Source organism: Pithys albifrons, chromosome 2 (genome assembly GCF_047495875.1).
Source record: "Pithys albifrons albifrons isolate INPA30051 chromosome 2, PitAlb_v1, whole genome shotgun sequence".
NCBI lineage: Eukaryota > Metazoa > Chordata > Aves > Passeriformes > Thamnophilidae > Pithys > Pithys albifrons.
Genome location: NC_092459.1, coordinates 22,983,557 through 23,007,526, shown reverse-complemented (window position 1 = coordinate 23,007,526; position 23,970 = coordinate 22,983,557). Strand labels below are relative to the sequence as shown.

At 37.3% G+C, this 23,970-nt stretch overlaps 1 protein-coding gene across 1 annotated transcript in view; it reads left to right on the top strand.

The window, feature by feature from the left end:
- The window catches only part of BMP5 (bone morphogenetic protein 5), a 56,251-nt gene extending 33,646 nt beyond the window's left edge, over positions 1–22,605 (top strand). The window contains exons 4-7 of the mRNA XM_071547819.1: positions 6,038–6,235; positions 14,592–14,668; positions 16,502–16,612; positions 20,283–22,605. Of these exons, the coding sequence (XP_071403920.1) occupies positions 6,038–6,235; positions 14,592–14,668; positions 16,502–16,612; positions 20,283–20,432 (536 nt within the window). The 3' untranslated portion in view covers positions 20,433–22,605. The remainder of the gene's footprint in view (positions 1–6,037; positions 6,236–14,591; positions 14,669–16,501; positions 16,613–20,282) is intronic.
- Positions 22,606–23,970: the final 1,365 nt, after the last annotated feature.

The following is a 23,970-nucleotide window of genomic DNA, read 5'->3' as shown; positions in this document are numbered from 1 at the left end:
CAGCACTGAACCCAAGCTAATACATCCTGCCCCTCAGCAGGTTTTATTAGCTTGGGCTCAAGCACTGCCTAAGTACAGCTACACGCGTTCTGGTTCAGAGCTGACTTTGGCCAAAATTGCACTAGTAAATTAAACATATTCAGGAATACTGTGGTGTGAAACAAGCCAGAGGGATGATTTTCTGTCTCCAAAACAGGGTGACCCCATGGCAGCCGTCCCCATGGGAAAGATCCCTACAGTGCTGTCCTGAGGGATTCTGTGGTGGAGCTGGCATAGGATGTGACTGCATGAGGATTATGCTCCCACCCTGAGCAGAGAAGATGATCCAGCTCGAACACTCCAATTTGATCAGATAGGTGTAACCATTGTTCCCATCTGGGTCAGAAATACAGTTAGCATTGTGTCTGCTTGTAGTAAGTGAATGCACCCTTTGTTAGTTAAGGGCATGCTCACTTTAAACAGAAGGGTCAAGGAGGTGAGTGAAATGGGCTCCTGCTCCTTCTCCTGGCACTGCTGCATACTGGTGTACACTGCTCCCGGCTATAGAGCTGTGCAACTTCCCCTCCACCCTGCTCCCCAGACAGATGAAGGATACATCTGCTTCTCAACACTATTATTTTAGAGATAATGGCATTTGTGTTCCATTCCATTCAGAAGGCTTTTATCCATTTTATTCCTGGGTGGATGACCAATTAATCTAATCTCCTTGTTTTATTGTCTTCCTGAACACATTTTTTAATGGTGCAGAAAAGCCTTAGGACTCCCATAAGCCACTCACAGTTTAAGTACATTAACTTAAAAGGATAAATCAAGTACTTACTTAGACAGCATTTTTATGTACAATTACATCTGATTTTTTGTGTAAGTATATATAGTACTGCCACATTATATAGCATATCAGGGTTCCTTATATGTTCCAAGTGCTTTCTTCAAGAGCTTTATGAATACCAAAATCAACACAAAAAGATACTTAAAATTCCTTTAGCTGAACTGAAAAAAAGTAATTAAATGTAAGACTTCCTGAACAAAAGCTGAATTGTTATTTCTGACTAAGCCAGTGAAATCTAGGAAAGGTAGAGCAGAGCATCCAAGACCACCTATTTGTTAAAATTCCTTAAAGTCTCAAGGAGCAGAAGAGTTAATAAAACACTAAAAACTTGCTTCTAAAGCATATTTTACGTTGATATAGATAAATGTGTTCACCAAAGGAAAAGTTTGCATAACAGTTTATGTAGAGATACAATAGAGACAGTAACAAATAGTTTGGAGTTGGAGTGTAAAGGATGTATTAATTATGGACCATCACATTTGTGTTGTTAGAGGGATTTTTTCCTCTTTTTTAAAATAAACCTTCATTCAGGCTTAGGTAGCCAAACTCTACCAAAAATCTTTTGTTTCAAGTTCCACTGGTCTCAAGAGCACTGCTTAGGCATGAGTAACCACAAAAGTTTTTATCTAATTTTGAAAACTACTTTGTGCGCTTTCAGACTCAGAGCCTCAGGGCAGTTTTTTTCTCAAATACTGCATGTTTTTGGACGTTGCATACTCAGGATCTTTCTCCAAAAGGCCTTTCCCAATCCTCATTTCAGATGTCACTCCCCATGAGGGGCAAACTATAGGTGTGGCACTGGAATTTTAAATTTTTTTCAGCAAACCATGCTGAAATGAATTCTCAGCATCACTAAAGTTTTCATTTCTATCTATAAATATGTAAAATTATTACCAAAATAACTGCTGTGACCTGGCAGTAGTGGTTAATCTGTAAAACGTTTTTGTGGCTTCTTGAACACTTTTGAAAGTAAATAAGTGCTTGTTTTTCATAACAAGATGAGTGGTTTGCTGCAGTCTGATGACTCAGGACAAAATAATGGATTTTGGAATTACTCATTGTACTGTGTTGCCAGTGTAAATTCAGCCAAGATGCATAATGGCTGAAAGCTCTTGCAAAATTAGTGCCTGATCAATGTTTTACATGAAACATATACTGCCTGAGGAGAGACAGCCAAGGCACAAATCTTACCACTGTCATTGGCATCCACACTGGTGATCTCAGAAAAAATCAGCTCTCTGAATATTGTGAAAATTGGAGAGACGTCTCCAGGTCAGGATTGTGAGGCAAATTATTATTGAAAGCTTGAAGGGCTCTTGCATTTCTATTTGGAACAGCTGAAGGGGAAATGAACTTTTAAGATGGAACTTGATCATTTCATGAAAAGAATTGTGTGATATAACTGCATATGGCACCACAAAAGCAGATGTAGTGACACAGCAAATAGCTCTGTGGGTAGCATCCAGACTGCTGTTTTTGTGGATAAAAAAGCAAAAGCACAAAATTACCAGGATTGTTGAAGTAGGACCTTTTTATAAGCTGAACTTCACAGTTATTTTTGCAGCAATGATTCCTTTATTATAAAGGGACAGAACGTGAAGAGAAACAGACAGAACAAGAAGAGAATTAATATTCATGCAGTTCAGTCAGTCAGACCTGCATTTCAATTCAAGCTTCTACGCAAACTGCTAAGGGCAGTTTACTATCAAACAGTATAAAAGCCAAAAAGAAATTTAAATGCCAAGACAAACAAATATATTTTGCCAAAGACTTGGAATCCTATAAATGAGGACTAAGGAGTACAGCAAATTTGGAACATAATGCTTTAAATAAGTCTTGGTCTCTGAATATACATGTCAATATGTAGAAGAGATAATTAATTATCATAGCAGGATTGAGAAGTGCCTGCCAGAATGTGAACAATACAAAGGCTCTGGATTGTCACTGCACTGAGTAAGTCCATCTGTTATGCTTTTTTTTTCTTTTTCCCCTCTGGATGTAGAGGCAATTACAGATGTTAGGTTCAGTGGGGCAGACACAAGCTGATTTCTGGTTTCTTGCACTTTCTTCTTTTCTTCTAAGATCTGGGGAAAAAAAAAATCAGAATTAAAGATATGGAAGGATAAAGTCAAACTCATTTCTCAGAATGCCTGACCATGCACAATTCTTGTTCAGAGATGGTAAAGAGAAGCAGAAAGACACACCTTGCTGTTTTGATTTTATGAGTTTCATCTGGGTGAAGCTCCAGGTGTAGTTAAGCAGGTCAGTCTGAGTGACTCAGCTGATTTTAGAAAATATCTCCCTAATGCCACAGTATGGAACAGCTGCATGCCTGAGAGGTATGGATTTTCAGTTTTTATTGAAGCCAAGACTTTTCTAAACACTTACAAGAAATGATACCATTTACAAAAATGAAGGCCATGAATGCTTTTTGCTACAAGGTGCAATTCAAGTTAGAGTAAGATTTTTCTTGGTGTATTCCAAAATTCACAGTAGAGATAAAGAAAAGTACTACTTAATAAGATCATGGCACACAGATGGAGCTACTGGTGTGGCAGAAAACTTGATGCATTTCAGAAGCAGGATACTTTAAAATGCCTCCTGTTTAGGAAGGGGCAAAACTTTCTGGTTTTATACTGAAGAAAATGTCCCACATATACACAATTTTTTTAATAAAGGATAATAGAACTTCTGTAAATACAAACTTTCTTTTGCAAAGAAACAACATAAAATGGAGACAACATATGTGGTTTTAATTTCCAAACCAAACAGTTCAGATCCACCTTGAAAGAAACATAACGTCTCAAGGGCAGTGTATATTTTGATGACTTCATCTTCTAAAAGTTGCAGTTAATCTAAGGTATATGATAAAAACTGAGAGAGAAAAGTTTGATGATGAACCCACCAAAGCCAATGAAAGTTTTCCTGTTGACTGCACGAGAAGCAGATCCAGTGCATATACCCTTCTTGAATTAAACAAATGAGCCCTAAAAACTCATGCTGGCTGCTTAGAAGATCAAGCAAATAAAGGAATAAAATTACAAAAGCTGTTTCTGTGTGTAAAAAGGCTGTGGGTTACAGGATTAATTTTTTATAATATATCTCTATACCCTGGATAACCAAGTAAGCCTTAACTTGTGGAATCTTAATAGCCATCTCATTGCTGAAGTCCAAAGGAAACCCAGAGGAAACTTAATAATATTAAAAGTTATTTTAAAGGGAGTTCACATTAGTCTGAAGGATATTTTGCTTCGCACACAATATCCACCATTGTAAATTCAGAGAATCTAGACTTAAATTCAGAAAAGCTTCACACATCTTTACAGCCCTCAATATATAAATCTAATAGTATTCTTAAAATGCCCACCAGTAAGGCATGAATGTTTTACAGATAAAATTAAAATTCTGAAAGTCATTGGAACAAAAAATAAAAAAAAAACCAGTAAAAATATTCCCTCTAGAAATGAGGGGAAACCTGGAACTTTGTGGTAAGAGTCTAGCTTGTCCATGCTGCAATGAATAGAGAATAGTCTGTACAGTTTTTCATATCTGACTTGCAATAGAAGATTGGAACATATAGAAATTAATGTTACTGAATTATTTACTAGTAACTCAAACACATTAAAAGATGAATTAAAGAAACTGAGGACTAAAAAGCCATTTAAAATGAAATCAGAAGCTTCAACAAATATATTTTTCCCTTGCAGTCAAAAAAGTAATTATCAAAATTGTTCAGAATATGTTGCCAATTACTCTGCTCCATAACTGCTAACTTTCTCAGTTCTTCTCTTGCCTTTTCTGGGCTCTCTGTCACTGGGAACATCTTAAACCAATTTAAAGTGCTACACCTGAATAAACATGTTGTAAAAGTGTTTATGTATTGAAGTGGGTCAGTTCAAGGTATGGTATTTGGCTGGAACTTCTAATTTCTCTTTTTACTGCAAAAGGGCTGCCAGAAAGAGGAAGTCTGAGCTGAATTAATACATTTGTTACAGTGGAAGTAGAATGGAAACTACTTTAACCACAAATCAAACTGCCTCTTTCATTTAAGCCAGTGATAGAGTTTTTTTAAGAAATATAGACTCTGGCGTGCAGCCACTGTAAGTTTGTGTTTGAAAAGGAAACCTATATGCTTATTTCTATAAGGTTTACTCCTATGCTTGTTTGCAAGTTCTTTTTCAGGATGATTGAGTTAACAGCTTTATACAATTGTGAAGCAGATGCTCCTTCGTTGCCTGCGTAGCAAAGTTTTCCAGTCAGCTTAGAAGAATGCTCAGGCGCCCCGATGCTGAACGGTGCTCGCAGTGCCTGTGCCCGTAGCTCCCCATTTAAAAGACCTCTGTGTCCCCCACCCAGCACAGCTGCACAGCTTCACATGACACTGTCTCATTTTCTGACGGTTGAAGGGCTCTGCATAATACACATACGCACAAAAGTGTTTATGCTGCCAAAATAAATTCTGTTAAGAGCAAGGGTTTATTTGCTAAAATGTCACTGATGCAGTTTCAGTGACTTGTTTTGCTTTCCTTTCTTTCAGTGAGGTTTAGACCACATAATATAGTGAGATTACCACACAGTCCTGACTGAACAAATATTTTAAAGAAATATGCACGTCCCCTGGGAACAGAACCAGAGTCAATAATATACATATTTCAAACTCTCTTCTCTTGAAAGACTGAATGGCTTCCTACCTTTACTTGTGAATGAACATCAGTTTCAGTAATGCTGCACAATACTTATTTTTAAAGCAGAAGTATATTTATTATCTACGCTTCTATTTGCTACTGATTTGCTTTGGGGATATAAGGTTCCACATGTCACACTGAAATGGTGCCAAAATTAGAAGACAGCATTACATTGTCCTTTCTGTAGCAAATAGACTTTAATCGGGCTCATTCATTTTTTAGTTCTAGAGATTTGAGCATGAGACTGAATCAAAATGTCTGTGTAATGAATAAGATATAGCACACAGAGACTGCAGTTTTATGCATTAGCTAACTACCTGTAAAGCTATTGAAACTTCTGCAAATGTTTGAATTTTTTAGCTTTTAAGTTCTATTCAACAAAATGCAGATTGTATTCTTAATCATGGAAATTTAGGATTATGGCAAATTCCTTGCTATGTTTCAGTCAGCAGCTGAACTTCCACTGTGGCTTCAGGAGGGGCAGAAGTTCACCTTTTAACTTGCAACTTCCATTACTTTATAGGTCGAAGTATCAATGTTAAATCTGCTGGCCTGATTGGAAGACATGGGCCTCAGTCAAAGCAACCATTCATGGTTGCATTCTTCAAGGCAAGTGAGGTGCTTTTCCGTTCTGTCCGGGCAGCCAACAATAAAAGGAAAAATCAGAACCGCAACAAATCCACTAGTCAACAGGAGTCTTCTAGGATGCCAAGTGTTGGGGGTAAGATGAATCTGTTATTTACTAATCTCTTTATAGGAGTTATGGGCACCTGCTCAAATGCAATGGAGTTGCAGCAGCTCAACAAGATACTGCTTACTGGATGACCTGTCAGAAACTGTGCTCCCACTCCTCTTTGTTATGCTGGCCCTAAGTGTGATCTACCTTCTGTAAGGCAAGTCAGTTATATCTGTCATAGGCCCCAGGAGGGAAGAATGACCAAGTAGTTTAAGAAAGTCCGTATCTGAGCTTGAAACGTCCTACACAGCTGGCAAACTGATATGTTTGCTATGCATAACACAAAAATAGACAGTAAAGACAAGAATTGCACCCCAACTACTTGTCTGGGAAGCTTGAGCAAAGGACAGTGTTCAGACTTTAGTTAAACTGCCTCTCAGCTGAAGATAAGATGTAACATTAAAATCTGAGTACTGGAAATGAGGAAGCTTAACCAACCTGAGAAACTGTAAACTGTTTATGAGTTTAGACCAGCGGACAAACACTGATGTAAATATACAATATATCCCTGAATAGAGTTAATTTGATCCCTTACCAACCTGAAAGGTACTGACAACAACGCACATGAAAATGTTCTTAGTCCTATTAGAGCCTGGAATAAGTTTTGCACCAGTTTTCCCCTGAAAGTTGCCTTCCAGCTTGAGATACAATGTCACTTTCTAAATATTCTCACTTTTGAACAAACATTTCTACTTTTGGGGAACATGGTGTGCAAATGTATCTTTCCCAAAGAATGGCAGATCTAGTAACAGCACATCAAAACCTCAATATAGGTGCTATTCTTAAGCCCTATGGATGTCTACAAGTAAGCAAATCATTAATTAGTGGAAGGAATTTAGTCTGAGAGTGGAACTCATCTGTTTGAGAAGTGTTATGAGCAATATGCATTACTTACGTGATCTCAGAAACTCGATCAAGGCAGGTTAGAGACTGATCTAATGTCACAGAAAAACCTTTTCCTGATCTACTGCAGAAGGATGAATTTTGCTATAACAACCAAAAACTGCTACTGAGGTGCTAAAAAGGTCAAAGAAATTATTTAAATAATTTTTCATATTTCTTGGAAAATGTCTACTAATTTTGTGATTCACATTATTTTGGGTGAAGGGAAAATCATCTAAGTACATGGTATGAACAGGATACCAAAATATCACACTTTCAGATTAATCCTATGTTTCTAATGCATTAGGAAATGAGAACTGAACAGATTTCTTACGCCTCCTTGATTATAGCAGGAAAGTGGAACACAAGTTACTTGCTAGTTTAATCTGGGAAAAACTCAGCCTTAACACATGCTGGCAAGTTGCATTGGCATGAGAATTACCTCAGGAAGAGCTGTCTGAAAGTTTAAAAATACTTGTCAGCCTTGTCTGTGCATCCAGTCATGCCCCAGAGATGCTATAAAACAAGAAATATCAGAACATCTCTAGTGAAATGTGCATTATGAAACAAATTTTCTCCTAACACCTTTAAGGTCTACATGTGCATAAAGTTACATCATTATATATGTTGAACCATGGCAGATCTATTTCAAAAGAGATTGCAGTTCAAGAAAACCATACTGTTAAAACAAAATTAGGTTAAGAAGCAATTGCACATGGAGTTGCATCAAAATCAGGGACACTGACCTCTGACTGGAGATGGAGGCAGTAAGAGATGGGCAGATGGGAATATGTGGCAACGCTGAAGGTAGATAAGTCACCACAGTCTCACACAGCAACATTCTCTGTAGCAAAACTACTTGGAGGTGTAGCTCCTGCACCATGGCAAATCAGCTTCCATATTCTTGCCTTGTAGTTTGCTTCAACTATCCTCATATTACAAATGAACAAACTTCTTTAATTTGAGTGCTATTAATGACCACTGAGGGGACTTCTCACACTATGGGTGATCCAGAGCACTTTTCCTTTTAACAGCTTTTGCAACAGTACTCATTACATCCTGGGAATGAGCATGCTGAGGACTACAAAGGCAATGTTCAGATTCTATCCAGATGTTCCAGTGTGCAAAAAAAGACATGGAGAAGAGAACAGGTTCTTATTTACCCAGTCTTTGAGTCTTCATAGACTATAGTCCATATGGAGAGCCTGATGTCAGGGAAAAGCTATGCCTTTTTCCTCCTCTTCACCAGCCCCAAGAACTGGGGGATATGCTGCATCCCTTCAGGTTTGTGGGTGAAGGCTAATTCTCCAAGTTCTCTACAGCTTCCAGTAATGAGCAGCACTTTAAAAGTGTAATTGTTCTCTTCATATTTAAAGTCAAAATTATTTGGGAAAAAGACTAAAGAATTCTGCCCACCATGGAAAACTCCAGAGACTATATTCAATTCTCATTCATTCCCTGATGCAAGACACTTAACATAAATGACACAATGATGGGCAAAGGTAATTTTGTGATGTAGGTTATTTGTTTCTAAGCTTGTTCCATAATCTTGTACCTACAGCATCTAAGACAGACATTGACAGTGAAAAATGTCAGATAGGTGTGTTGTCATTTGCATGCTTTGGTTATACTTATCTATATGCATCAATCTCAACTTTACTACAGTCATGTCTTCATTTTCTTCTTGGTTTTTTCTTCTTCATTTCTGTTTCTTGGGGTTTTTTTCCTTTTTCTTTTTTTTCCCCTCTGTAAGCCTTGCCTTTTGGTGTAAGCCTTGCCTTTTGTAATCTGCCTTTTGTCATCATCTGCCTCTTGCCTTTTGCATTTTGCCTTCTTCTTTTTCAAGTTCTCAGGCCTCAGCAATTAGCTTTACTCTATTCTGAGTATGTCAGAAAGGACACCCTCAGTAGGCAACTCAGCTCTTCCCTTCCAATGGACAAGACAGTTTTTGAACTATTCATGAAGATACAAAGTCATAAAATCATAGAATGCTTTGGTGTGAAGACACCTGGTCTAGTGGAAAGTGTCCCTGTCCATGGCAAAAGGTTGAAACTGGATGATCTTTAAAGTCACTTCCAACCAACATTCTATGATTCTGTCATAAATGCAAACACAATATGAAGAAAATAAAATCTCATCTATCATTTATTATAACATCTGGGAAACTGTTGACAGATTTGGGGTCAGCACCCCTGTGTTGTGCTAAGAACTTCAAGAGAAGATGAGCTCAATGCAGTATCAAAACAGACGGAATTAAGCTTAGCATTCAGACTCCACCTGCCTGCTATGCACAGAGGATTGAACTGTTTATTATTTACCCAGTTTTACTTCTGTCGAATTGTAAATTTTAAAAAAATTAATTAAAAACCCAAACCAAACCGCTATCAGACAACTTTTTTCCCAGAGTACATCACATAACTCTTCCTTAAAACCAGAGCTGGTTTAATTTTAAATTTTTTAACCTTGTGTAAAAAGAGTTGACAGTATAATTGGGCACTAGAGAATATCCACGTTTAAATACTGAATAGTGACTTACACCAGGAAACTACAAAACAAAGCTAAATAATTTTTGGACATAATGCAGTGAGATAAAACCGGAAAACAATACTTAAGTCTACATCTCCTGTATTTTACTGATTTATGTCACACTAATTAATTAAAAGTGTAGTCCTTTGGAATAGTATATATAGGCATACTTATATGCCTCTATTCCCTCTGCAAAAAATAAAACCAAACAAACCGCTCCTTGAAATTTCTTATACATACTTTTTCTTGCCCTCCTTCCACAGCTCTTCCAGTTATGTAAGGGCTTGAATTCCAAGTGTAGTCCCTGAATAGCTGAGGAACAATGTTTTCTTAGTCACAATAGCCTACAGTTTTGATTCTTGACAGAATAAGCATATGGGCCTTGAAGCTACAGTGTGTGAAATTGAATCCTTGGCACCAGATCTTGTAATAAATGTCACATTTGATACTTATATGAAATGTTACATTATACAAAGTATTCATCTTATATGAAAGACAGAATTCAAGGAAGTCTCACTTTCTTCATAAGTGAATGGATTAGACGTCTTGCAGTCTGCATGCACAGACCATCAGGTCTAGTGTGATCACTCAGCCACTGCTGGTTTTAACCCACATTCAAATGATTTAGAGTATCAAGCCACTGGTGACATCTGTGCAGTGACTTACCTATTTATTTTTCAGACTTTCTTCTTTAAGTGCAGGGACTTGTGCTACGTCCTGGTACTAAAACTTCTGTACATATTCTTGAATAAAAAAATTTTGTAACAGAGAAAGCTCCCAAAAGCACAACCTTCAGCTTTCATTTGTTTACCTGCTTGGAGTTATCTAAAAGCAGGTTGTGACTTTTCTGACTTTCTCACATGCATATCTTTTCCACAGTTTTCAGTTACAGGGGTTTTTTTGCAAAATGTCTTGTATTCTATAGACATGAGTTTTAAATTTCCACTGATAACTGAGACAGAAAAGCTCAGTGTTTCCTTCACTTATATTAGTGAAAATGAGTGTATAGATCCTTGCAAGGAGTGGTCAGTGAAACTCATTTCTATTTTTTCTGAGTAAAAGTTCCATCACTTTTGACTACCATAACCTTACTTATAATGTGTGTGCAGACCATACCGGATTATTACAGGCAACTCAGCATAAACTATGACTTAGATGTTTTGGTTATATTAAAGGCATACAGATATTTGAAAATTTGTGATATCTTAAGGCATTCTGCCTTGTCTCCAATTGCTACACCAGAAAGACGTAGAACTCACCTGGGATGTAGGTGTATATTTTGACCCTGCATGCCCTGGGACAACTGAGATTATCTGAGATGGCAGCACATAACTAGCTAATTGTGGAGATCCTTTAACGACAGTCATTAAAGGGCTAGGAAAATACCACAGGGAAGAATGCAGTATTCATATTTTAAAAAGTACGAAGGTTTGAGGTATTATAGCTTAGAAAGCCTAATTTAACATCCCTGATGGTTATTTAGTAGGGCAAATGGACATATCTTGACTTATGGACAGCTTTTGACATAATTTTGGGAGTCATATTGGGGCTCCATGTGTATTCTACAGAAAATAGGTACCCAGCCTGTTTAAAAAGAAAAAAAAAAACTACTCAAAGAGCATGTTACCAATAACAGAAAAAGTTATGTGGGTATTTTGAATGACATCTTGTTGAGTCTCTTCTGGATCTGGTTCAGTCCAACCTTTTATTGGTGATGATGCCAAAGGGGTTTTCTGATTTTTCATTTTTATAGATTTTAGAAGTATTTGTAACTGTAGCAAATGTAGTGTTCATATTTGTAACAGCTTAAGTTCATTGTTTATATATCCTAACCCCTACCACAGATTAGTAGCTCAAATTCTTTTAGCTATTTAGGCTCTCTTCAAGGTACAAGGGCTGACAACTATCAGAAAGGCCTGCAAAACAAGACCAAATGTAAACCAACAACCTTGAGTCTAAGAACACTGGAAAACTCCAAAGCCTGAGGAAGAAGAGAATGAAGAACAGAGGGTCCCAGTGACCCCAGCCCCAAAATCCTGGGGGATGGCACAGGGGTGGGACTGGGACTGGACTGAAAGATGTGTAAACTGGGGATTGGGTGGGCAATATTATAAAAACCATAAAAATCAGTGTTCTAGGAGGAAGGGGGCAGCACGAAGATGCCATCATATATTCCTAAAAACCCCAAGCCTGGCCATTAAAGAATGTACCTTTTTATCATTAACTTGGCTTGAAGTCCTGTTTTTGGGAGTACTCACAGCAACAGTGACTTGGATGATTGAGCACTCCACCCAGATCTTGTATGCCCTGTGAACTTGTGATGAACACACTCTGTTCTATTGTCCAAGTTACTAACAAAGATGTTAATCAGTATTGGCACCAGCATTGACCCCTAAAAACCAGTGCCAGCAGGACTTTGTACCACTGATCCTAATGCTTTGAACCCAGCAGACTAGGCAAGTTTCCATCCATTATATTCTTACCTATCCAAAGTTATTTATTGGATTGACCACTTTGACTCTAAGAATACTCTGGGAGACCATATCCAAAACCTTTCTAAAAGCACACCCAATGCTCTGCAAAAGCCCGCAAAACTAGTCAGCCCCTCCTAGAAAAAGTCAGGTTAGTAAAACACAATTTGAACTAGTCAATCATTCTGACTGTTTCCAAATCCCTTCTTGTTCTTCATGTACCTGGATACAGTTTCCATAAGAATTTGTTTCACAGACTTCTCAGAAACTGAGGCTAAGCTGATTGGCCTTCCTGAAGATGGGTGTGACATTTTCCATTTTGAGTCACTGGAAAAATCCTCCAGTGTATGAACACTCAAAAATGGCAGGCAGCGACTTTGCAATGATGTTGCTCAGCTCATTCCCCACCCAGAAATTCATCCTTTCTGCTCATGTGGACTCATGTATCTTCAAGTTGTTTAACTGATTTCTAACACTATTTCTTTTACTGTGGGTAGAACTTCAGCCATTAGGATCAGGGACTTGGGTAAATCTTGCCAGTAAAAAACCAGACAAAGAAGTCAGTGAGTACCTTAACCTGTTTTGGGTCCTTGTCACTAGGTCCTTTGCCCTATTGAACAATAAATATGCATTTTTCTTATGTTTTCTTTTTGCTATAAATGTACCTGTAGAGGTTCTTCTTGATGACCTACACACCCCTCACAATTTTCAGCTCTAGCTAAGCTTTAGTTTTTCTAACATCTGCCCCTGCATGCCCAGGCAACGTGTTTATATTATTTCTGGGTAGTTCATTCCAATTTCACATTACTTTTGCTTCCAATTTGAATCTGAGTTCAGACAAGAGTTTCCTAGTCAGGCATGGTGGCTTTGTGCCATACTTTCTTGATGTGCAATGGGCTGTAATGCTGGTGTTGATGACATCCCTCAGAACCCTGACTGTACTGTACCATGGTTGCTGCAGCCCCATGGTGCTGCAGGTGTCATCAGCATCCTCACCTTCAATCTGTATTTTATTCATTGATTTATACAACTAAACCAGACTCCTAAGATGACTAGGCAGGAAAATATAAAATAAAGGTTCTGAAGCCCATCATTTGACAGTGTGGTTTTACTGAAAAATTCCTATTCCACATTATACTACTCAAAAATAATCTGGAAGTAATGTTAAATAATTATTTTACTTTATTTGGCACTGTGTTCAGTTGTGGTCATCACATCTTCAGAAAGACACAGAGAAGCTGAAGAGAACCCAGAGAAGCAATGAAAAAAGGGATCAGGACTGCTGACAAGAAGCAGTTGTTAAATTTGCAGAAAAGCTCCTCTAGGCCATATATTTGGAAGAGTTTTCTGTAAGGAAAGTAAAAACTACACAGGTTGTCTTACAGACTAGAGAACTCCCTTCCTTTCATTTTATGTGAAAAAGACCTCTCTCTCTTAGTTGTCATGAAATTTTTCAGAGATCTTCCTATTCCAGCCTCATCTTATAATGTTAAAAAAAGTGTTCCTACAAAAATTCTTTTCCTGAAACTGAAGATTTTATTTCTTTTTACATGTCTGTTTGCTTTTTCTTCTTGTGAAATTATTTTTGTGATTTTTTTTTCCAGAATGGTTATTTAGTTCCAAAAAATCCACTTTAAGCACTTGAATTGGAAACAGTGACAGCGTGTACTACCTGCTCTGTTGCATACCTCACTTATGACATCTCTTGAATAACTCTATAAACCAGCTCTGTGGTGCTAATGTGATGAAGGTCTGACCCTGCTCCCTTCTTTCCCTATTACTTAGGAGCAGTAAGGAACAAGTACTAGAATTTCTCCAGGATTAAGATTGTCCTGGAGAAGCATATAAGTGTATATGGAAGGTTCCCAGTGTGCTATCCTGATGTATCTCTAACAATGCACCTGTTAATCTACTTGTTCTCGTCAGTATTACCAAATAGAGATCATCAAGTGGTGAATATTTACAGAAAATATGGTAAAAAATGAAGGTATATAAAATCTGCTAATATGTAATTAAATTACAGACTTTATGAAATTTTGTTGTTTCAGAACAATTTTTATCATTGTTAATGTATCTTTTGAATTGGGCTACTTTCTTTTCCTGGCAATTAAAACTGTGCCAACCTAGATGACTTCTCCATGTCTTGGATCAGGCTCACTTGTCCTCTTTGTGTGCGTCCTATCAGAGGTCTTCCCCAGCTAGCCAGCAAACAGACATCATGTAAACCTGTTTCTCCTAATGCTGTATGCATTATTTTGCCTGTGTACACAAATTTTACCTGTCTGACTGTGCTGATTCAGCATTTCCAAGTTTACATTGCCTTACAACCAACCATAGGAATATGAATGACGGTATGGTTTTCATTTCCTTTGTAAGTTTGGTCAGGATGTCAAAAATAGCTAAATTTTGTCAGTTCTAGGAATGCTTCTAAACAATTTATTGATGTTATTTTCTTCCTGTAGATTATAACACAAGTGAGCAAAAGCAAGCATGTAAGAAACATGAACTTTATGTGAGTTTCCGAGACTTAGGATGGCAGGTATGATTCTAAATGCTTTTTCCTATCAGTTCAAATTGGGACAATCTATTTTACAGTCCCACATTATTTACCATCTGTTTTCTTCATGATACTTGGCATTTTGCTGATGAGAGATGAATTCTTTAAATGCATTTTGTAAAGAATGCCAATCAGTATTACTATCACTTTTGCCTTACCTTTTTTAGCTGTTCTCTCAGACATATTGCATAAATCAGTGGATTTATGATCTAGATTCATTCACATAAAGATAGATTTGAACTGTTACTCAAGATATGAATGAATCTGCAGTAAATTAAACCAAGATCAGCACATCAAGTAATGGAACTTTTAAAATTTGCACTTGAATTCTCCCTGGTTCACTGTTGTCTACTGCAGGTCAGAGAGATTTCACTGGGGTAAGATTCTTAGGGAATTAAATCTCAGATCCTTGCTCAGTGGTTTTCATAAAATCATAGCTTTTTTCTAATAATTTCCTGGGAAAACTCATCCTACCATTCAGTAACAAAAAAGTAATGTACTAAAAGGTCATGAAGTCAGAGGAAGGGCATTATGAGAAAATAGACATCAGTCTAGGGTTTTTTTTCCAGAAAGCAAGGAACTCTCTATACAGAAAGAAAAAGAAGGCCATCAGCAACCTATAACCTAGACAAATTGCATATGTAGGTAAGAATTCAGAGATGGCTGTCTGTGCATTTCACATTTCTCTGAATTATTTAAAAAAAAGTCTCCAGGAGCAGAACAAGTCTGTGATGAGAAAAAGTATGCTATCTTTTTAGTGACAGCTCATCTTTTACATATCTAGTTCAGATTCTCATATGGCCTCATTTTCCTGTCTGATATTTTGCAGTGTATTTATCCTCACAGCAGCCTGAAGAAGGAGGCAGAGGTTGTTTTTGCAAATCTGCAAAGCAAAATCACCCTGTCCAGGGCCACAGAGCAGACTTGTGATATTGAATTCAGGCTACTGAACATGTGAGCCATTGTGTCTCTGTTGATCACAGATTTTTTTCACATATCCACAGTTTTTAAATTTTTTTTAAACAGTAAATTCTGACAGGCTCCAAGATGTCCAAGGCTCTCGGATGATGACCATAGTGGCCAAGGTGGCCATAGAGAAAAGAAAATCTATTTTCATCATAAAATGTACTTTAAGATTGAAAAGTTTCAACTGGAAAGCCAAAGATTCACTGTACAATATTTCATCAGTGAAACCAAGGGTGAAATGAGATATCAAAAAAAAAAGGAAAAGAAAAAAATAGATACAAACCCAATGAAGTAGCTACTTGATCCTCTCTGCCCTTCCTGCATCACCTCCATTACCTGGCAAAGGAGAAAGCAAACTAAACACACAGCTTTCATTAACATTTTTAAATATTTTCCCTCTTGCGGTCTTTTGCCTGTGCTGTGTTGCTAGAAATACTCAGAATGCAGGATTCATTGACACACCAGTGGGTAATCACTGGCAACCCTCAGACTCAAGCAATAATACAGTTAATGATATTGAGTACGCTGAAGGAAGAGAATGCATTTTAATTACTTTGGTTGCACCAATAAATGCTCAAGATTTTTGGACTGGGAGGAAAATTATTCTGCAAACATATTTTGATCTTTAATCCCCCTTATAGCTTTGTTAGTTGGTATTCAGCACAGATTTTTAAGTTTAATTTAATTTTCATCTCAGTTTTGCAAGAACAAAGGAAGTAATTGAAAAAAAAAACTTCATATGCCACCTTCTGAAGTTTGTTTTGTCATTGGACAAACCTTAGTTCAGTATAGTTATAAATTCTTTGAGTGAGAAAAACAATTGAGTGGATCTATTTGCTCTTGTTTTAGGATTGGATTATTGCACCAGAAGGCTATGCTGCGTTTTACTGTGATGGAGAGTGTTCTTTCCCTCTCAATGCCCACATGAATGCAACAAACCACGCCATTGTTCAGACTCTGGTATGCCTCTGCTTATGTTGTTGTTGCCTATTACACAGTTGTTAGTGTCTTTGCTCTGGGTCTGACTCTTATGCTTACTATGATTTAGTTTTGATTATTCTGGGTGAATGATAACCCACTTCAAAAACATGTGTTGATGGTTATGTTGGAGAGAGGATGAGCTGCTGAGAGTGGCCTGTGTGGTAGGTTTTCCTCCATTTCAAACGCAGCAACATGTGAGAAGACTGTGTTGTATTACTGGAGATTTGTGTACATAGGAACCAAAGGGGCCCCCTGGTTTGGCTTCCAAGAGTTTTTGCAGCTTATTGAAGCTCAATGTTAACATCTACATGCTATACCTTCCAGAAATGATGACACTTGGCCCCTCTGTGGACCTCTGTTGTCAACTGTTGGCAGAGATACTTACACTGTAATTTAATGTGAAACTCTGCAAACAGATGCATTTGCATGTAAGAAATTGTGTTCAGTCATGCCTGGCTTACAAATGCAATTTAAAAAATAAGCGTGTTTGGATCTCTTGCTCTGCCTGGTACATGTTAAAGGGGATTCGCAGCCAGCTTTCTGCCTCTGCTAATTCTTATGTTAGTCCTGTGCCTCAACCGAAGCAGCCAAAAAGATGATCTTAGCTGAGACAGCTGGCTAGGCCTCCTCTACCCTGGCAGCATTCAGCTACAGAAATCATAACCCTTGTACCATGCCTAAATGTAATGCTGTGAGGCTGAAATCTGGTCAGTCTGGTCGAAAACCAATTTTTCACCTGTGTTGATGGAAGACCTGGGTCTGAACAGGACTGTTATTAGCAGAATGATTAAGAAGTAGAGGAAGAAGAGATAATACACAAGGAGGGAGTGGCAGTATGAAATCAGAACAGGAAAGGGTTACCATCCCTAACTAGTTTCTGGAAAGGTCAAGGCACTCAACTGCAATTAGAGAAACATGGGTTTAAGGCTCTCTCTGATTTAAAGTCATAATAGCAAAGTATGCTGACCATCAGATTATGCTGCTAAGCCTGTGCATAGGTGCTGATCTTTTTCTTTGATTTTCACATAAAAATTCCGGGCCTGAAAAACATTTCCCTCTTCAGAAATGAGTGCAGTTACTACCATCCTGGGACATCATCCCTAGCATCCCCTCAAATTGGAACCCCACACCATAAAACAACCCAAACCAAACAAGCAAACAAACAAAAATGAAGTTTGATTTCTTTCTGATAGAAAACAAATTCTGCTTGTGAAAATCATCACATATGTCTACATGAGAGGAAAATTTTTTAAAACAGTACATGCTGAGACCTTTTCCTTTAAGTTCAACTTTTCATTTACTCACCTTCTCCAACTTCAGCCATCACTGCAATATTGTTCCTCTATACCAAAATTCAAGTCAGCAAGATTTACAAAAAGAAGGGAAAATGTCAGAGGTTGGAAATAAATAGAAGTGTATTAAGGGGTTCAGGTGGAAGGAAACAGAAAATGCCAGTTGGCAGGGAATACACCAATGTGCTTAGGAGACAATGAAGAACAGCATATCTGCCGTTCAGAACTGAAAAGAAGTAGGTCAGCAAAGCAATAGTTTAGCACTATGCAAACATTGCTCAGAAAAGTTGCCAATACCAGTGAGATCCCCAGGTTAGAGTTCCCTCCTGCAATTATGGACTATTAAATAAGAATTGGCCTGGTGCTACTTTTGCTTATGTGTCTCTCATGTCCAAAAATGATTAATTTCCAATGGTTAAGAATCGTGTGTAGTTTGTCCTACTTTTAAAATTGGATACTCAAACCTTTCCCTTTATTATGGCCTTTTGGAATTGTGTGTCTCCCTTTGCATGTACTGTACATGCATTCAGTTGTGCAGCCAAAAAATCAGGAGGCTAATTAAATTTTAGCTGCACGTAAGTTAGATGAGATAACAGTAGTTGAATGCTTTCTGGTTTAAATTATACAAAATTAAGATTTACACAAGGTGTGCACATGGGGATGGCTTGGGAAACAATTATTCATACGCCCCACCCTAATCCAAATGTAGTCATCTCCCAGCCATACTGATTACACCATTCTGAAAAGCCCACTCTTTGCTTTGTTGGGAAGCCATTATTCCTTGGTACCCCTCCAAACTTTACTGACTCTTTTTAAATTTTCTTTTGGAATAAGAATGGGAGAAATGCTGGACCAGTACCTCTCTCTCTTGTTTTTCTGCAGCTGAATTTAGGCAAACAGATGATACAGATGCATATAAATAAAAGACAGGCTGCATTTAACATGTTCTATAAGCTTTCTTCTCCTCTCCTCCTTCCCATCACTCTCAGAATAGGCGCAGGAAAAGCACTGACTTCCTGGTCATCTGAGGCAGTGGATCAGCTGTTAGCTTGCAGTGAATTTAGGGCTAACTATTGAAAAGCCTGTGAGCATCACTGCTGTGGTGGGTTAGTGGGGCCATGGAGCTTTCAGCTGGGGTGGCAGAGGTTGGTAGGACCAGGATTTATGGCAGGGCAAACATCTGCCTAGATGAGGCACAACTCATCTTCTCTCCAGTGTTTTGCTATTCATTTGTTAAACCGTTTTTAAGTGTGTGTCTAAACCTTTACTAAACTGCTACTTCAGGATTTATTATTGCTCATTTCAAAAGACCTTCTCATGGTAACAGTTACGTAAAAGTCGTTTCCTGATAGACTATTCTCTGTTGTCTGGCAAAGGCTCTGAGCTTATATCACTGCAAGACAGATGGCTCTAACAGATTTACAAAGACTTACCATACAAATGAAACCTATTACTGCTGAAGTCTTCATCCATGCCTTAATAATCTCTTGCCCTCTCTATTACAACTCCCTCTTTCTCTGGCCTCCCCACTTTCCAAGTCTTCAGCATGTGTAGAATATTACATCCAACCTTCTTTCAAGTACAAAGAACTTGTATTTCTCCCATTTTCAGATATTTCCACTAAATTCTGTTTGTTCTGGGATGCTGTTCAAAACTCTTTTCCTTCTCTTTAACCTTTCATTGATATATTTCAGCCGAGAGAACATAAAGACTTCTCTGCCCCAGACCTTTCCCCAGACATTTTGGCCAGCTGGCACCCACTTTATGAATCAATTTCTGTTTCAGTAGAAGTAGAATTGGATCCACTGATATGTAGATAAGGCCCTAAAATACACTCATACTGTCTAAGACCCCACATTTTACCATTTCTTAGGCTGATAACAGTTCCAGTAAGAACCTTTGCCTGCACAGCCTTTGCTGTCTGCAACAGATTTTCTTCCACACTGAGACCCCCAATACAAGAAAGCATTTTAGCACATACTGGGATCCTGGTGAGGACCCAGGGGCTTGAGCCTTTGCTTCATGTCAAGCACTGTCCTCAGCAAAGATGGTACAGACAATATGTTTAAATATTTTCCTCAGCAGCTGCCTAACTCCAGTTCTTTTCTAAATTTCATCTGAAAACCAACTTTCTCTCTTGGCCACTTATTTATCTCTCCATCTACTTTTATTGTATAACTCTGCCCGGGCAATTGAAATCAGAGCAATGTCCTAGAGGTAACTTGTGCTTTAAAGTTGTTAACCAAGGAAAATTTGTGAACACATGCTTCTCTGAATTGTAAAGACATGTTTTGCACTGATGTTGTTCTTGTACCTCTCTGTTTGATATATGAGCTATGTATTTATCTGTCTTTCAGGTTCACTTGATGTTCCCTGATCATGTACCAAAGCCATGCTGTGCACCAACAAAACTGAATGCAATCTCCGTGCTCTACTTTGATGACAGTTCCAATGTTATTTTAAAAAAATACAGGAATATGGTGGTGCGTTCATGTGGCTGCCACTAGAATAAAAAAAAAATAATCTAAAGCAGAGGGATTTATTCAAAATTGTAATAAAGTCAAGATATGAGCCTTGCTGATGAAAAGGCAGGGCTAAATTTATTCCATTTCATGTCATCTCTCATTTAATTGTACAGTATAATGTATATAGTAGCTTTTATTTATTTAAAAGTATATAGTTTCTTTTATATGAGCAAAATTTCAGAACCATTTATTTTATAGGTCACCTTACTATGCAGTAAAAGTTCACAAACTGATTTTTCGGTTGACCATACTGAAATCTGTTTCATTCCGTTTCAATATTTTAAAGTAAAGCCTTTGTATAGAATTTTTTAAAACCAGAAACTCCAGAACTTCTGTAACTGCTTTGTGTTGTTAAAGGAACTAAAATACATTTGGTCATATTGTGCCAATGAAAACCGTGGTGAGGTGTTTACTTAGAAAAAGGCACAGGAAAAAACTAAACAAAACTGCTCAGCTAAACATATTTTTTTCTTTTAGAAGTTCTACTCCATTAGAAAAAGTGAAATGTTGAACAGTGCTTAAGTAAATAAATAGTAGATAGAAAATAGAAAGGAAAAATTGCACATTATTGTTATAACTTTTCTTTAACAAACTGAGTATAAGTGGAGGAGTATGTTACATTTTGGCTTGTGAGCTGCAGAGTTTGCAAAAGACTCCAGCCTTCAGAAATTCCATGTAGACGTGGACTCTTGCCTTTACCTAGGACTTTCCAAGTTAACACTAAAAATTGAATGACAACATCCTTATTTCAAATCATATCAGACTATTATCTACTATCTGTCTACTAAGCTGCTCTGGCAAGTATTTTTATAATAGCACCACATGGTAAAATCAAACACAAAACCACCCAAGCCTTCCCATTATATCCATTAGTTACTATGTGCGCAAAATACACAGAAGACACAGTATGAAAAGGCTTTGCTTTATTTAGATCTCACTTCTGGATGTGTTTTGTGAGTGTGTGAGAGAAGGCATCGGGGATGCAGTTGTCACCTCTTCAATCAAAAATCTTATCCCTAGTGGTGGCTGTTTTCAGGCAAAGATGAAAAATACCTTTCATAACAAGGTGCTGGGTAATTTGCATCCTACTTTCAGTCCCATCTGTTTTTCTGTCAGGTGGGGATTGGTTTAAATAGACTCAATATGGGGTATTGTTCCTTTTATTTTGCATTAATTGTTATAACTTTGACAATTCTTAAGTCCATATAAATAACTTTTTAACCTCCCTAAATTTTTTGCCTCAAATCAAATTCTGTGGTTGTGAATTGCACAACCAATTACAGATTACATTCCCAACACCACTACACATGTGCTTATTTTGAATTAATCACATTTAATGTTTTTGGACACCCCTTTGTTTTTGTGTTGAGAAAATGGGAAAATACAGAAACTCTGTTTTCTCTCTATTACATGGCTAATTATAATATGTGCTTTTATCACGAATTGCCTTCATTAAAAATGCTGCATTTAAACCATTCTCAGAGAATTGCTAAGAAGTAGATAGGACATATCAGTTTCTCCTTAGACAGCCTATTAATGAAAACTCTGACTTCTCTGGTTATTTAAAGCATATTTCAGAAAACTCACATTATTACAGGCTGATAAAATCAGTGTGTGTGTGTGACTGTGTATGCATGTGAATGTGCAGCTGTCATTTTTGCAGAAACTAATTTATTTTATCTTGCTGTTGGAGTAATACATAAATCCTTTTTAGGCATACGCTCAGTTAAAAAAAATTGCAGTTCTCATTTCAGTCTTGGGAATTCTTTCTCCTTAATAGAACAGTTCCATTTTACACTTCCATCTCTTTTTTATACTGACATTACCTACATATCTGCATTTAGTTGCAGCTCATGCACAAGGCTGTATGATAAAAGATGTCTCCATCTGAATAACCATTTTGAAACAGATTCCTGGGTTATCTTCAAAAGATTAACTAATTTCTGTATAAATTGGGTAGGTGGATATGCTTTTTTGAACTCAATTTATTCGAAATGGAATTTGATGGATACTAAATTTTGGGTACATTAAGTAATATATTTTTAAATAATGGTGTACCATTTTGAGATAAAGAAGCTGAAGATTATTGTTATATTATTCTTTAAAATATGTTGTTGGAATATATTTCTATATTTTGAGACATAATAAACCTGTAATAATATTGTCCTCTGCTGTGATTTTGCTTCTAAGACGCATGACAAAATGACACTGACTTGATGTATTCTTTTAGGACAGTGACTGTACTATAGACTTTGCTCAGCAACTGTAATCAATGACAATCCCTGACACCTTTAAAACAGCATTACATTGTTGAAAAGTTTTTACTGAACTGTTTATTTGGGATGCAAAGCCTTGAGAAATCTTTTGTTATGATGGGATATCAGACACTTCTCTTTTGGAATATAATGTTCTCTACCTTTTACTTGGAAAAGGTTGGATTGCTGACTGTGTATTTCTTGTGTTTTATTTTGGTTGGTTGTTTTGTTTGGGTTGTTTGTTTCTTTGGTTGGTTGGTTGGTTGTTTTGGTCAATTCCTCTTTTGAAACGGTTCCATTATAAATTGACTCAAAGATTAGAAAATTGTTTAGCCTTGTCCTCATAAGATTCTGAATTGTTTCAGCAATAACCAAAGCATTCTAATTACTACAACTAAAAGTATATTATTTGCAATCTCTACCAGCTCTTCTGCTTACACATTCAGCTGTATATAGGGAGAACCTGACATGTGGTGCCTGAATGACAAACCAGCCACATGTGAAGTATACAGCATTATCTTTTACTATCTCATCTGCAGGCACAGAACTTGCAGAATATGATTTACAATGTGTTACTGAATTCTTACTCACAGGGCTTGAGAAAGAGATTGATTAAAAACAAAAGAAAACTCAACTAAAAATTCAACAAAAAACAGCGAGAGGAGGTTTCCTTGCCATCTTAACTCAAATAAATCAGCACCAAACGTGGTACATGAGGAGTCGAGAATCTCATGTGAATTAAATGGATCTTTTGTATTCTGTTTTCCATATTTGCAACACATGACACAGACACTTCTGACTGCTATATTTCCAGCTAAATACTTTCTGTTCTCTTCCTGTACATTTTTACTTTCAGATAGGCACCATCAATTATTATTATTAATATGAATGAAGATATTTTCATTACTTTAGTAGATGCTTTACAAAAGAAGTATGTGCTATTAGTATTACTACTTTAGAGGTACAGAAAAGTCGAGGGATGGCCAAAGAGAAGAGCAGATGAGAGGCAGTATAGGGAAGACAACCAGATCTCCAGTGTCCCAGTGCTTTAAATTCTGTTCCAAACTCCTGGCCAGTGATGCATACACTTGGCAGTCCTGTCCCTGCAGCTCATAACTTTAGGGTAGTTAGGCAGTTTTAGGGCTTACCTGGACCTATATTTTGCATTTACTAAGTAGTTTTCTATTTTCATGCTTAATTGTGTGCATAATGCAGACTCCACCTTTCCTATGTGAGAGTGGTTACATTTTAAAGCTACTTCTAAG